The 17424-nt window shown below is 33.0% G+C and overlaps 1 protein-coding gene across 1 annotated transcript; it reads left to right on the forward strand.

Annotated features, from left to right (window-relative positions):
- Positions 1-13561: 13561 nt before the first annotated feature.
- LOC147399347 (WRKY DNA-binding transcription factor 70-like) lies at positions 13562-15830 on the forward strand. The gene is made up of 3 exons (XM_086444659.1): positions 13562-13939; positions 14266-14379; positions 15167-15830. Exons 1-3 carry the CDS (start codon positions 13602-13604, stop codon positions 15657-15659), a joined length of 945 nt encoding a protein of 314 aa, XP_086300785.1. The 5' UTR covers positions 13562-13601; the 3' UTR covers positions 15660-15830.
- Positions 15831-17424: the final 1594 nt, after the last annotated feature.

The raw sequence follows: 17424 nt of genomic DNA on the forward strand, positions 1-17424 counted from the left end.
TTTTAAAGGTGGAGATTGGAGAAGAATCAACTCCTGAAATCCGCAACAATGTTTTTCGGAGAAATACCAATACCCTTAACAAAAAGATTCAATCACTAAAGATCAAATAATTGTCAAATTGTGATATGAATATGCATTGCTGATAATAATAATAAGACGTGAACATGAATTCAAAGAATATTTTCCAATGTGCTTCATTTTAATTGAGCAAAGAATCTGTCATCCTGCAAAGTACTCATCAGAATTACATGTCACGGATGGAGTTTAAATTCTAAGTTTGAATAGGTCGGAACTTGTGGATAAGACTCACATTTGGCTCCATAGAATTCACTAGCCCCGGGTAGGTGTTAAGCTAAGGAAATGTGATTATGATTGCATTCGCTCAGCCAACCCCAATTTTTTTGAATAAGACCACGACAACGATGATGATTGGCACTCATATTCAATCACCACTTTTTCTTGACATACGTTCCATCACTACAATGTACTAACTTGGTAATATGTAACCATATAGAAATAGATAATAGGCAACCTAGGCAGTTAAGACCTAATTCAACAGCCTGCCACAACAAATTTTTGGACATAATACTTCGATTTAGTCCTATTACATTTTATTAGATAAAATTGGGTCAGTGGCGACCCAGATTCACTAAGAACCTACACAGATCCGATTGGCTTTTCATGACAAAACCATGCACTTGGGCATTTGATCTGATGACAAGTGAAGAATCTGCCTCCTTTGAAGTTGATATTGAGTCGAAACAATCCTAGAATCCTAGAATTTGAAATGACAGTTGATCTTGCAATAGCAGCTATTTTCTCCTCTGTCCAAGGTTTGACACCACCCAATCCAAAGAACATTTGGGTCAGGAGTTCATCCAGATAGTAAACATAAAAGGAGAGCTGAATGATGACCAAATCTGACCAACTTAATTCAAGAGGCATAACAAGAAAATGGGGAAGGTTGTTTTCTGGTTCTGAGCATTGCAATTTCCTCAACGATTGCATGTCCAATTATGCTCTGACGCACGGCAAAGTGTAACACATATAGGGCAATGTGCCCAAGACTGTTTTCAAGGTCATCAATTCAAACCCTGGAAACCTTGGCCAACTGTTTAATTGGCCATGAAACCAAAATTAGCTTTACCGATGCAAACCCAAGAATAAAATCTTCCATAGATTGGACCATTAATTCAGAAAACCTTTTTTTTTCCCTCTTTTGAGAATCGCACAGGGATATCTAAGGGGACGAGCATGCAACCATAAAAATGAGTGTTTTTGCAATGTTTAAGAAGTAAAAACAAGAGTATAGGCAGATTAAAAACCACCACAAACAAAAGCAAATTTCCTCAATTGATTTCAGGGAGTTAATGTCAAAAGAGGTACGAAGATGGAACTACAACCAAGAAAAGCAGTTGGCATTATTCAAAATGAACTCTTTGTTTGTGGTATTCTAATTAGAGGCCACCAAACAATCAGAGAATGTGTTACCAGGACTCCATCATAAATCACTGTCCTTCTGCCTGAGGCTTCTCCAAAAATGTCTTCTTCAACCAATCAAATGGCTGTGAAATATATTATAAAGGGCGTGTAAGAAATTGAGATCATCAAACTAACAAAATAAAAATGAAAGAAAATAATCAGAAACAATATGTCATAACACTGCAAGTGAGTGATCATCTAAACCAGTCCAAAACACAGTATATTGACTTTTGTCTTTCTTCGTTAGGTTTGTTTTGTTTTACAAACAATGCCATCTTAGACAAATCAATATGAAAAATAAAGGCTCTCTTCTATCATACAAATTGTCCAAATGACTTGCAATCAGGAGAAATGCAGAACACTCAAACCGTTTGGATCAAAAATGAATGTGGCCCGATTATGTGTTGAATGTGCAGGAGGGACGAAGAATTAGCGGACCACATGTTACTTCACTGTATCAGAGCAAGTGAGATATGATCTCACTTCTTTCTTTTGTTTGGGGTGGAGGGCGGCCTGTCTTCTTTCCATCAAAGCGGTGTCTAAATCTTGGTCTCATTTTGGTTACTCCTTCACACACTTTAAACGGATTATATGCAGTTTTGCTCCTTTCACTATTGTTTGGGGGATTTGGAAGGAGTGAAATGGGAGAATTTTCAAGGATAAGGAGTGCTCGTCGGAAGACATTATTAACTCTATCTTGTATTTGCTTTCTACTTGTGCAAAATTTTTAAGGAGCTAAGAGGGGTATTCTTTGAGGATTTTATGTTTAGATGGGATAGAGTTTGTAATCATTTGAGTGGTGATTAACTTGTCGGTGGTCTCTGTGGATGTTCTCCTCTTATTTCCTTGTACTCTTTTGCTAGTTATCTCAACCAACATTTTTTAATATTATTTCTTTCATCTACCAAAAAAAAAAAAAAGGGAAAGCAGCAAGCATCGCTTTCTTGCTTCTTGAATGTTGCAAAAAATCCTTAAATCATATTTATTGATTCTTGAATCTAGATTTTGGAGCATGATGTAAATGATTTAAGGAGTAGAAAAAGTAGAGCATGTCGTTACATTGTAAAAATAATAATACAAAAACAAACAAATAATCAGAGAGAGATACGTTCTACCATTATAGGAATTGGGGGGGGGGGGGGTAATGGGGAAATGTATTCATCAAAAGAAAATTTAAGTTTTTGCCAAACAGTAAATTTTTAAGTTTTAAACATTGGACATATAGGCAGTGTGCAATTGCATATTGTTGTACAATGGCACGATGAGCTAATAGCATATAGAATGGACCAGTACTGCTTTTCACACCAGAAAACGGATCCTGTGGGCTGTTCTCCCCTCAGCTATTGCTTGGGGGGTTTGGATCGAGCGTAATAACAGAGTATTCAATAACAGGATTAACAGCGTTCATGCTACTTTCTTGGAGATCTTGGGTTTTTTATACCTGTGGTCGAGACAGAGTATAGAGTTTGCAGGGACTACTTTTGAGGACTTTGTTTTTAGATGGCATTCCTTATGTAATTATTAATGTTGTAGTTTTCTTTTTTTGTTTTTTTCGAGAGGCTCTCTCGGCCTCCATGTATTTTGTTTGCCTTTTTTCAATATATTATACTTCTCAAAAAAAAAGCTAATAGCATATACCATGATAGCATACACAATTAAATGATCCAAATTGGCATAGCATATGGCAACTATGATTGGAGTCCATTGTGCCCAACATTTTCAAAATAATAAATTGCAATGTTCCATGATCTAAAACCAAGTCCCCATGTTGGATTGTGCATAAACGACTTGCATGACTTCAAAAATCTACATTGAAACCATTCTTCTTCTAATTCCAACATCGTAGATTTGCCTTCTTCTTCTCCCTCTACACTTGGCAACAATAATAACATGAAAAAGTAACCATGGTTTAGCTCTCGGATGGGACCAAGACTACTCGAGTGAGTAATCTTGGTTTAAGAGGTCTCTGAGTAAGATCTCCATTATTAATTGGCTATTTAAATGACTCATTAGAAACACGGATCATCTCTTTTGAGATTTTGAAAATGTTGGTCGATTTTTTGAAAAGTTGGCCAAGTCCTATTTTCATATAAATATAATTAACTATTAAGAAATATTTTGTGATTGAGCATCCATTTTCTAACTGAGAAAATAAATATTACTGAAATAAAACATATATTTATTAAAATCCATTTGAACCAATTCGACTTGCTCAATCCGATATTAAGATCCATGAATAACGCGAATCGAGGATCGAAATCGATTTAAGAAGAAAACCTATTGTCCAAAATCAATCTCCAACAAAATAAACCGAATAGATTAAAGGAATTAAATAAAAAAAGAAATCGAATCTTCATTCAACGAACAACAAGTATGAATAAATACATCAAAATAATGGTTGTAATGGATTGAAAGAAGAGATTAAGATCGAGAATAAAAAACAGAAGAGTAGATCTTTACCTGGACGAGCCAAAGAGCTCCGCTAGCCGCAGCGACACCCCACATGGCTGCAGCTTGAACGTCTGTAGATTGAGGACGAAGTCCAGGCTTCATGAACTTGAAGAGGCCTGATCCTGCTCCCATTATAGCTTTTTCCAAGTTCGTTCGTTCGATCGATCAATGAAAACCTAACAAACCCTTTGTTTCTCCCCTTCACGTCTCAAAAGCTTTCTAGCCCTCCTATTGGTTATTTGCTATTGTATTTGGTGAATAAAAATAAATAAAAAAGAAGAGGACTTTTCTAACCTCAGCCCACAACATGGTTTTTAAACTCGGTATTTGGTCTCGTCTCGTTCACCTCCGATACCGAGTTGACTCGGACGATACGTCTCGTCTCGTCGAGTCGTCTCGTTCAACATTAAAACAATGGTTTTTAACCATTTAAAAAATCTGAAAAAATCAGGAAAAATTCAGAATTGATTCCTATTAAAAAAATGAACCCCTCAAAAAATATAAAATTAAAAAAAAATTATAATATACCTATCAATCAAATTCAAGGTAATTAAATAAGGGTCCCGTTCAATGGCTAACTTTTTGGCAAAACATTTTTCAAAACATGAGTTAGAAGTTTTGGAATGGGCTGATTTTTGGTGAAGATGATCTCTACGGTGAGGAGATTATCATCACCAAAAATCAGTCCAATCCAAAACTTCTAACCCCATAAAAAATAGTTTACAAAAAATGGACGGTCCACGATTTTTCAACTTGTAAACATGGGTTAGAAGTTTTGGAATGGGCTGATTTTTTGTGAGGATGATCTCCTCACCATAGAGATCATCCTCACCAAAAATCAGCCCATTCCAAAACTTCTAACTCATGTTTTGAAAAATGTTTTGCCAAAAAGTTAGTCATTGAATGCTACCCATTAAATAAAACACATGTTTCCTAAAGATTAGTATAAATTTCTACTGAAATTTTCATCAAAAAACTTCTAAAGAAAAAATAAAACAAATTATCAAAAATACATTTAAGTATTTATCACAAGAAAGTAATAATATCACTCAATAGCTATTGCTTGTAAAAATAAAATAGAAATTTTCATTTTTAACTTTTTTTTTCACAAAACTCGGTTGTCTCGGTTAACTCGGACGAGATTTTGAAAATCTCGTCCGATACAACTCGTTTGTCTCGCGAGTTAATGTAAAATCTGTAATATCTCGGATATCTCGTTTGTCTCGGACGAGTTTTGCGAAAATATCGTCCGAGACGACTCGCATAACTCACGAGACGCGTTCGTCTCATAACTCATTGTGAGTTGGTCTCGTTCACCGCTGATACCGAGTTAACTCGGGCGATACGTCTCGGTCTCGGACGAGTTTTAAAACCATGGCCCACAATCGCTCTCCATCCAACCACTTAAGAGTATGTTTGCTAACACTTCTACACCTTAAAAAGTCTATTTTTTGAAATCTAAAATTTTATTTTAAAAAAATTATTTATTTATTATTTTAAAATTTTTTATTATAAATAGAATTTTAAAATATAATGATTATTTTGATAATATTATCCTTTTGTAATTTTAAAAAAATTATTAATCGAAAAATATAACATGTTATGCATAATAAATCATTTATACATTTAATTTCGATTTCTAATAAATCAAACACCCCAAAAGTATTTTTTTTTAATTTGAATTCATATTTGAAGAATTATATTCCAACAAAGTAATACTTAAACAATAAATAATCATTCATTTTCTAGTTGAAAAATATAGAATTTTAAGATTCGTATAAAAATATAAGATTTTTAAACACGAAACGAGAGAAAGGGGAGAGACCTTGACAATACAATTGTAGAGGAAGGAGAAGTAGAAAAGTTAAAAATAAAGATTTTAGGATTCGTATAAAGAAATGATAAGTGATAGAAAATAGGATTTTGAGAAGGGTATTTTAAGAATATAAAAAAATCATATTTCAGAAGTTTCATCCATCATCCCTCTATCACTAGTTCAAAACTTCTGAATTTTGATTCCGAAGCCTAAAATCTGAACTAAAACAAATGGAAATAAAACTTCTAAAATCTAAATTTTAAAGGTGGACCACCTTCATTCAAACTTTAGAAGTGTTACCAAACACACACTTAGTTCAATGGTAATACTTTGTTGAGATTGTTCCTAAGGTCTTAGGTTCAAATCTCTTAAACCCCTTGTTATGCTGGTTTGAATATGTCTTAATCTTACTGACCTTTCAAAAAAATAGAAAAACTTTCCATCAAAGAGACGGTTAGGACAAGGAGAGATACATATTTCCTAGAAATTACTATAGAGGGTACAATCAATATTTCATTAGAACCTTACACATGTCCTGTTTAGGATAACGATCAAGAGAGTAGGAAAGCGATTGACAAAAGAAAGTAGTGACATTTTTTATACTTTGTTATTAAATAAACAAAACGCGACTTGAAATGGTGTTTTGCATGGGTAATTTTGTAATTATAAAATTTCATTAAGTGGTGATTTTGATTCTTGTTGTAATTAATTTTTTTTTAATGTTTTTGATTAATATTTATTCAATTTAATTTTTTTTATTTATAACTTTCCCTTTAATACATATCCCTTTCCATGAGCACATTATGGAAAATCTTTCTGTACATTTTCATTAAATTAGATCGTATATAATTTTATTTTTTAGATTTTTTTTTTCATATATATATATATATATATATATATATATATCTCTTTTTTAAGTCTAGCCATATTAATTTCGTAAGATGGAATCCAAAAACATGGTTTGATTCCACAGGGATGTAGAGGACAAAATTCTATAAAAATAGAAATGGAAATTCAATAATCATCCATTTTCAAAAACCTAGGATAAAGTCCAGAAATTATTATTTAATTTTTTTATATGAATTTTTCATGAAATCTAGATGGCTATGGTACTGGATTGACAAATAGATAATCCATTTAAGCTCAATGTCCATTAATAAGATTTGAAATCTTACTAAGTTAGTGAAGAAAGTGTTTCACCTTTTTTTTTTTAATTTAATTAAAAGTTGGGTTAAAATATTATTTGTTTATGACATACTATTCTTTACTTATATATTCATTATACATCAAATTAATATTCTTTACTTCTATCGTAACGAGAAGAGTACTAATAATATGCTTCCCTCATGTGGCATACTCAAAATACTCTCCAGAAGTTGCGTGTGCTAGAATCATAGATTTTATGCCTCGCGGGATACACATCTGTACATCCCCATAAATATATGCAATTGTGTATCCCAAGGCAAAAAGATCTATGATTCTAGGACATTCCACGTCAGAAGAGAATTTTGAGTATGCCAAGTGAGAGAGTCAAGAAATCATTACTCTTAATGAAAATGAGCGAGTGTTGTTGAGTGTTAGTTTCTTAAATTACAAAAAGGGTAAATGTATTTGAAAATCCCAAAACAATATCTACATTTAATTATGTATTTAATTCCAAACTTACATAAATATTGATTTTTGTAATTCATGTGCAAGCCCACATGCAACCACTAATTTGAACCGTACGTCTTAATACTTATTTGATCATTTTAACATTCTTGTATAATTATTTATCTTTACTATTTTGATTAGAAAAGGCTGAGTAGAAGTGGTTTAACTCCAATATTTGAATTTAAAAAATGCCCTTAGCTTAACATTTAAACTTAATATAATTAGAGTCATTTTGGTTAAAAATTAAGAAAATTAGTACACACATCCCAAAAATCACATTAATAGTTTTCAAATTACAAAAATATTATTTTTACTACCTAATCTTCAAGACCGCCTTTTAATTAATATTTAAATGGGAAAATTATTAAAAGAGGATTAAATATTTTAATATTTATAAAAAAGAATCTATTTTTTCAAAAATTATCAAAAAGGAAATGAGTCGCTAGACAGTCTGGCGATTTAGTAACTCGCTGGACTGTCCATCGTTTTAATGTGCTAAACTACATTATTTTTTTATACCAAAAATGCCCTTCTAAAGATTAAAACGCTTAACTGCATAGCAACTTAATTCGTTTTTGGTATTTAAAAAAAAATAGATTTTTTTTATTGTAAATATTAAAATAGTTAACCTTCCTTTAGTAATTTTCTCTATTTAAATTACAAGCAAGCCCTTTCGATAGATGTGCGTTTGCACATGCCATATTCTAGTTGTGTTTTAATGAATTAAAAACATTGTGTATAAGTGCTTATTTTATCATTTTTTTACAATTAAAATGAAGGACATGCCATCAACTTGAACAAATAAGGGTATGTTTGATTGCATGGAAAGTCACTTTCCATGAAATTTGGAATCCATGGAAAATTAGTTGTGGAAAATAGGTAGGGTTGGAAAATCAAATTCCATTGTTTGATTTCACTTGGATAAAATCATGGAAAAATATGAGGAAAAAAGAAGAAGAGGAGGAGGAAGAAGATGAGAGGAGGGGGAGAAGAAGAAGAAGATGACGAGGAAGAGGGAGGGGGGAGGATGTGGTGACAGTGGCGACGAAGGTGGCGGTGACGACGACAACGATGGTGACGGTGAAGACGGTGGTGGCGACGACGATGGCGACGGTGACGACGAAGACGATGGTGGCGGTGACAAAGGTAAGTGAGGAAAATGGGGGGAGAACGTGGTGGTGGTGGTGGCGGAGGAGGTGAGGGATGGAGAAGAAGTAGAAGAAGAAAAAGAAGAAGAGAGAGAAAGAAGGTGGTCGGAGACGGAGCCGATGGTGACGACGACGGCGATGGTGATGACGGCGAGGTTAGTATAATGGTGGTGGTGGTGGTAGTAGAAAAGAATTGAGGATGGAAAATATGGGTGGATTTCATTTTCCCACCCATATGGGTGGGAAAGTGAAATCCATGATTTAGTGGACTTTTTGAATGGGGTGGAAAATGAATTTCCATTTCCATGTGCAATCAAACACTTGAAAAATGTCATTTTCCATGGAAATTAATTTTCCACCCTATTTTCCATGTGCAATCAAACATACCCTAAATGTATCAAGAATATCTACCAAAAATATCTTTAAAAGGGAGGAGAGTTAGCTCGCACATTCATCTAAGAAATAAATAGGGAGCAGATCTGTAGTGAATTTTGACGGATGAGAGACTGCCACGCCACAAAAAATAATAACCCACTCGTAAAAAAGAAATTGAAGTTTGGAGACCATCTATTTCAAAGCCTTAGATCATTCTTAAAAAATGTTTTTTTTCCTCATTTTTTTAAAGATCGGATCTACAAATTGATTCTTACATGACTGTGATGTTAGATCTCCTTTTAAACATCTTATTTTTTGCTATTTTAAATTCACTACAGAGAAAAAAAAAACATGACAAAGTTGAAACCTTAAGTGTGGAAAGAGGTTTTTACGGTTTAAGAGAGGCTTTGTAAAATACTAGATAGATTTGGGGTTGACCTAATAAAATGATTGAATATTTAATTGAACAATAGATTCTTTTTTAATACCAACACATTTTAGATAACATAATAATAATTTATTTTGAAAATAACTTAATAGATTTATATAATCTAGTACTACTTTAGGGTACATTATTGTTGGTGGCACTAAACAATTCAAACAATAGTTTTACACTTTAAATAAATTGAATAAGTATTGGCATCATGCGAGAGAATGTAGCATAAGTTTTTAATGGTTTATCTATTTTTATCACATACCAACTTCCCAGTGAAAAGTTATGAAAATTTTAAAAATCATTCATAAGAAATAAAAGAGGTATGAAGGTAAACTAGATTAATTACAAGAAAGTAAAAAAAAAAACAAAAAAAAAAACACGGGTGTTCAACGGTAAAATCAATAACTAATGGTCATGCGTCCGCTGAAAAGTGAAACTATTCAAGATGTATAATCGTCTCTCAAACATTTTTCTCACCTTTTTCGACTAATAGAGATTGAGCATGTGTTGCTAGGATAAGGATTCCTCAAACGGAGGATTATTATCGTTGCACATGTTGCTACTTGTTGAATGTTCATAGATTTTTAAAAGATAACACTATAATTTTATTTACATTCTTATGGATGTATTAAGAGTTTTGATAAATTGGTGCGTAATGCTCTTGACATAATAGTGCACAAAATCATAAATCTTTTTCTTCAAGATACATAAGGAAAAGATTTTTTGTTTCGTGCACTATCATGTCAAGAGTGTCAATTTTTGCAAGTCAATTTATCATTAGTCATGAATTAATATATCTATCCCATGTTACTTTAATAATTTTAATTAAAATTTTATTTAATACAAATTTATATCAACAATCCTTAACCTTCTCTCAAATATAATAGTGAAACATCTATTAAAAATTAAAAAATAAGAACAATTTACTTTAAGAGGCCTCATTTTTTTTTAAAGCTTTCGCAAACCACACATATCATTCACTTGCACTTGACAACAGTTAAATATATCACTTTTATGTGAAGGGTCACATAGAGACTTGAAGGTATGGCCTGGGGAGCAAACTCAGCATCCTTACCATCACAACTAATCCTTGGTCGGTATTGGAGGACTCCCTATCGTATGAAGTTGGTTTAATTGAATTGAAAATTAGGAATAATGTCGAAGTGACCTCAAGTTGAAATCTCATATCGTACATCACATGAAAGTGTATGAGAACCATATATGCTTTTCATCAAGATATTAGTGAAAACACATCGATAGTCCCTATCCACTTTCATGTCAAGATGTACAATGAGATTCCAACTCGAGATCACTCCAGCCCAACTCGAAAATTATTCACCAACTTTACACACCAGATTGGTCGTTGTCCCCTGAGCAAGTGAAGCAGTTAACAATTAATAGTCCGGAAGAGCCAATTGATCGCTGGCCTGTGAAACCGATTGAATCAAACAGTCACAATCATTTAATTCAACATGTCACTTTAATACATGGTTAAAGTCCTAACCACCCCACCCCCCCTTCACTAAGGCCGTACCCCTTTTCCTCATTTTTTGTGATTTTGTACCACGTAGGGAGCATCAATGCATTTGGGTCCACTGTCCTATATTTATTTATTCTTTGGATGTCATCAATCATCATCAAATGAAAAACCCCTTATTTATTATAAAATTTTGTTAAAAAATTAATTGTTGAGAAAATATATTTATTTAAACATATCTTTTTAAGAGCATATCTCTAACGCAGCATCCTCTAATTATACTTAATAAATGAATCTTTTAAGTATTGTGGATAGCAATTATGGGTATCTATGTGATATGTACTTCAATTATGCTATACTTAAATTATTTAATAATTTTTTAATTTAATTTAGATTTAAATTTTTTTGAAATTAATTTTTTTGCAATAAAACTATTTGACTTCTTCTCTCCCAAAAAAAGATGGATAAACAAGTGGAAGTACTTAAAAGAGAAAAAAACTGTCAAGACCCAAAAAATGGTGAGGGATGGGTCTTGTATTGGAGTTGAAAATTTCAGACTTGGTTACCCATATTGATAGTTGAGAGCTGATGGGTAGAGAAAAGGTAATGTGTTAGAGTTGGTTCAAGGAATGTTAGAAATTTGATTTTTAGTATACAATTAAACTCTGGCACACAAAAATTTTCTCAAAAATTATTTTTTATTAATCGAACGCCCCTCAACAAATTTATTAGATTTTTTTTTGGAAGAGAAGGAAAGATTAAAGAAATTCCATATGTCGTGAAATCGCGTCGTTTACTAGAACCGTGTGCGCCTGTGTGAAAACAAGGATAAGGTTCCCATTGAAATTTGGGGTTTCGGCAAAAGTGTGAACGCGATTTCTTTAATACCTAAACCACGTTGGTGGCTTTTGCGAAAGGCCACATCATAGAGATCTCGATTCCGCAAAGCCGATGTTACAATGTTAAATTACAACGGAGACTCCAGGCCCGTTATTGTGTACTTGGATTAAAATAACTTATAGTTCGCCAATCAACCACAAGAAACCCCTTTATTTACGTATATTAAATCAGATCTCAGGTGTGGAATAGACATCATGAGACATGAGACATGAGACAAACTGATGACTTATGAGATCCGTACGGTTAAGGAATCATGTATATGGTCCAGGAATAGGAGAAAGTCAATATAATGGATCATGTGGTTGAAAATAGAGGCTGAAGGATCAAAAAGTCAATAAAATTTCATAATCAAAATTCTTGATAGAGTGAAATCCGGTTAGCCTATTAATGGATCGGGTCCATATTGGTCTATTTAGGATCTGGGAGCAATTTAATAGAATTTAAATTGATCTTGATTCGATATAATAATAAAATCGGATCATATACTTGATAAATTGACTTTTTTAAGGGATCTCGATGTTAGGATTAAAACTCAATCCAACAAAAATCAAATCGTATTCGATGACTTGGATCAAATACGATTTGATCTATAAAAATAAATAAATTTATACATTTAAATAAAATACATAATATAAATTATGCATTTCCTCGTATTTTGTTATTTGATCAGATCTTTAATAGATCTCGAACTCACAAGGTATAACCGAAACAATTTTAGATTTAGGGTTTGATCCAATCCAATGGAAGCCCTAATTCTGATCTCATAAATTGGTTGTATGCTTCTCATGATCATCGTTGGACGGTCATCAGTCACCACTCATCATGGGTGCCCACTAGCCAACTGGTACTGATGAGCACTTGATTATCATTGGTTGATGTCAAATATGTTCACACTTGATTTACATGTAACACGTGCTGCTTTCCAGCTAATTTGATCAGAAACGTTAAATTTGAAAGACGCCTTTTGCTATCTCCATCTGACTCATTTGGTAGTTATCTAAAATTCGAAGGGCATTTTCGGGCAAATACAAAACTAGACGCGTCTAGCCAGTCTTCACATCTAAATTCATTTAAAAAAAGAAAAATCAAAAGCCACTATAATTTAAAATAAAGTAATATCCCATGAAGAATATTAATTACATGAAATTATCGTCAATTTCACTTGTAATTTTGTCGGTTGTGAGGAAGTGTTGCTAATATTAAAATTTAAAAAAACTAAATAAAATATATTGAAACCAGTTGCAGAATTTCTTATATTATTTAATTAAAGGTGCCAGAAGAGCAACGAGAAGCTGATGCCGTTTCATGACGTTAGATTATAACGTCACAAGCTTTGTGCATCGCGACTGCATAGAGAAAAAGGATAAAAGTGGTGTCGAATAATTCAAGTATCGCAACATGAGTGTGGATCGTATGCACCCAGAGTGTTGATTGAAACTCTCTTCCCAAACCCTCCATACACGCCACATAAATCATAATCCACAGAATTATCTTTTTTTTTTTAAACAAATTTACATTACAACTTACCTGGCGTGTATTGGGTTGTGGGAGGAGGATTTCAATCCTCACCCTGGTGTATAGGATCAAATACTCATCCCAACATATAAATTAAAGAAGGTGGGTCAGTGAGTGTGGGCCCACATAATTCAGAACGGGCCGATAGTATTTTGTACTGTCGTAGTGCCACGTCATCTTAACCTTTTATTTTATTTTATTTTATTTTATTTTTTTTGGTTTTTTCCCATCTATCTTCCTTTAAACTTCCTTGCATCTGCCTCGACTTTACGCACATTGAACACATATAAAAAGCACTCCTTGGCTTCATCTCATCTCACTTGGAAAGAAAAAATAAGAGTGAGAGAGATGATGGAGTCTCCTTGGCCTGAAAATTTCTCCTTTGATCGAAGGAAGGCAATCGAAGAGCTGGTTCGGGGCCAAGAATTCTTAACCCAACTTCGAAATCTCCTCCAAAAAAGGACTATGGTAGATCTTGAGTTGGTGTCAGGCCAAGACCTTGTAGTAAAGATATCTGATTCGTTCGCCAACGTTCTTTCTGTACTAAATTCCGGTGAGTCCAGTGATGTGTGTCATAGCCGGGAGAATAACCAACTTAGTTCACCTTGTTCTGATGACCGGAAAAGTGATGATTCCGGCAATAAAAAAAAGATTCCGGCTACAAAGGGAGGAGTGCATAAGAGAAGGTGATTGATTATCTATGATCTTATTTCAAATTAGAATTTCATTTATCGAATTCTATGGTTGAGGTTAGTCTAGTCATTTTATTTAGAATAAGGGCAAGTTTGTCATTTGGTATATGAGGGAATTTAATACCCATTGGCTAGATTCTAAGTTGATCATAACAAGGCTGATATCTTTCCTACCAAATTACAAACTTAGCCTTGACTCCTTCTTGAATCAACCCTTTGCACCCATTATTTCATGTTAATCTTCGTTTCTTGAATTTATTTGAAACTTTTAATTTAGTAAAATAATTCACCACATATAATCATAAAATTTTTATTTACAGGAAGACATCATCCAATACATGGACCAGGGTCACTCCAACTCCAACCCCTATCAATGACGGGTACGCATGGCGAAAATACGGCCAGAAGGAGATCCTTAACGCCAAATTTCCAAGGTCCTTTTTTTTTTTATATACTGTGCCACACCAATTTTTTTTTTCCAGAGTCAGTGACATTTTGACGCCTCATTTGACACATGCCCCCCTACGCCCTCATTATATAACCGTAGATCATTTGCCTTGAGTTACAAAGAAAAGATTTATGATTATGTGCATCCCAAGGCAAATGATTTACGATTATGTGATGAGAGCGTAGGAGGGTGTGCCCTAAGAGGCATCAATAAATCATTATTCTTTTTTTTTAATAACATCCAGATAAGTAAAAATAAGGTCTTGTTAGGGCAAACATTAACAGAGCCCATAAAAATAAGTAGTGTTTTAAGGCATGATTTTAAAAATCATCCCCAAGTCGATGATAACAACTCCAAATAATTTGGTATCCTTTATGAACAAGATAAGAATATTTTAAATTTCTTCGGTTCTTCTTTATGTTCCTTCTCCTTCTTTTACTTTGTTTCGAATCACATATTTGCATAAATGTTGTTGTCTCGATCATCTTGAGCCATATCTGAGTCATCTCAATTTCTTTTATGAATGAAACAAATCGATTTTTCGGTGATTGACAGCCATTGTTACTTTAGGGCTGTTCAAGATATGGGGTGTGGAAAATAATTCCATCATTTAATCACCACACCTGAATTCCTTTTCGTTGATTGGTGAAATTATGGAAATTGCACTATTTATACATTCTTTTTGTTAAATTTTGGGACACCTGTCAAAAAACCGTACAATGATGGATGGCTATGTGGATAAAAAGCTAACCCCCATTTGTTATTATCCACAGGAACTACTTTAGGTGCACTCACAAGCACGATCAAGGCTGCCAGGCAACCAAACAAATGCAAAGAACTGAAGAGGACCCACCCATGTACCTCACCACATACATGGGGCACCACACATGCAGGGCCACACTGAAAGCTCCCCAACTCATATTAGATACTTCTCCAAGAGACTCTTTTGTGTTCAACTTTGAATCAAACATGTCAAATAAACAAGAGTTCCCCTTCTTTGCAATAAAACAGGAATCTAAAGATGAGATACTATTAAGTGATCTGACCCACAATTACTCATCAGAGTATCTTCTGCCAACATTAGAATCAAATGGACCCACAACAATGTTGGCTTCGACTTCAGGGTCAGATCACGGGGATGTAATGTCTGGTGTGTACGAATGTTCAACTAGTTCTCCGAGTTTGGATATGGATTTGCTTGTGGAATCTGTGGATTTTGATACTGTGTTCCGCTTCGACGATGACGAGTTCAAACCTCAGTTTTAGTTAAATCTTAGAAAATTTTTAAATTTTGGTTGTATTATGTAGTTCCTATTTTCCTCTTTGAGATGAGAAATGGCTTGTAGAAGTTCATCTGTGTAAAAAAAAAAAAAAAAAAAAATCGATATGTAGTTGAAATATTCAATTCGATCCAAGCATAAATCGCTCCATTGGGTGTATGAAGATTAACTCACTTTTTATTCGATCATTCAAACAAGTCAGATGATCCTACTTGTGAAAGAAATCTGTTTCGCTAGGCTATCAAAGACAACACACCCAAGCCACCTTCTAGTTCGATTCTTAAGGTTTTTTGAATCAAAATTAGGGGTGGCAATGGGTCAGGTAATGTCGTGTTCGTGTCATCTTGAGGTAAAGGTATAATGAAAATTTATCAAAATCAAACCCAACCCATTTTATAATCATGTAAAATACTTAAATCCAAACTCAACTCATTTATAAAAAGGTATACATGACTCAACCCGTATGTAACTTGCTTAATAGAATTCTAATGTTTATTGGAAAAAAAATAAGTTTCATTTCCACCACCAAAAATAAAATACAATTTCTAGAAATAAAGTCATACAATTGTAAATTAAGTTAAATGGTGAAAAATAACTTTCTTTTGAATTATTTTTTTCAAGTTAATAGAATTTTATCCTTAACAACTACGTTCATGTGGAATTTGATCATGTTTTCAGATGCTATAAGGTGATGTGGTCAAAAAAAATTTCTTACTGACTTATTAAGAAAAGTGTTTTTATTTTTATTATTATTATTATTGACTAAGCAAAGTGTATTTCATTATCACATGAGACATACTAGTCGTTTTTAATAAGATCTTAAATCTTGCCAAGAGCCATTTGCCTTCATGGGTCACCATATCAGGAATCAAACATTACATGCCTTTAGATTTCAATAAAAAAAATAGATTAAAATAATATAAATATAAATAAATAAACAACTAAGTAAGGAAATAATTTTTTTATTTTCAAACTAAAAGCTTAACCATTAATTAGTTGAAAAATGTCTTAAAACACCCTCTATATTTTGTAGAATTTGAAAAAAAAAATGAATTATGAAAAAATTATAGGAGATTCTAGCAAAAAAATGGTAATTTAAAAAATTCTAAAATTAGTGTTGGTATATTTAAAACTACATGTTAATGACATAATAATTAAACGTGTCAAAATGGGTTCAGTGAGTTAACACTCCTAACTTAGAGTCAATCCATTTAATAATCGTATTAAACGGGTTGACACTATTATGACTCAAACCCAATTAGGCTTGACTTAAACCCACTAATTTCATGTCATTTTCGAGTCGTGTCCACAGATCGTGTTAAAATTGTCACCCCTAATTGAAATCATCATATTTTTTTTAGTTCTGATTTCGATTTTAAAATTAATGGAATTGGAATCGGAACTACCAAAAACCACCGATACTTATTGGTTCCAATTCTTATGAAACAGATAAGACAAAAAAAAAATCTCAAGTAATAATAGTATTCTATTTTGTTTGTATGTAAGTGATTTTAATTATAAAACATATAGTTTTTTATTATTATTTACAAGTTATAATTGCAAAATATTCCTTTCAAAATACAATACATTGTCTATATCATTAAAGCATTACTAGCAAAATTACAAATGTTCTAACAAATGTATAAGTTAATGTGATTATGGGTCATGAGGGAGGGTCTTGGCTGGATTTGAGCATCCAATATCATCTACCACGAGTTACAAGGTATCATTCATAATCTTAGGCTTGCTCA

The sequence above is a fragment of the Akebia trifoliata genome, chromosome 6 (genome assembly GCF_017979445.1).
Source record: "Akebia trifoliata isolate Shusen 1 chromosome 6, ASM1797944v1, whole genome shotgun sequence".
Lineage (NCBI taxonomy): Eukaryota > Viridiplantae > Streptophyta > Magnoliopsida > Ranunculales > Lardizabalaceae > Akebia > Akebia trifoliata.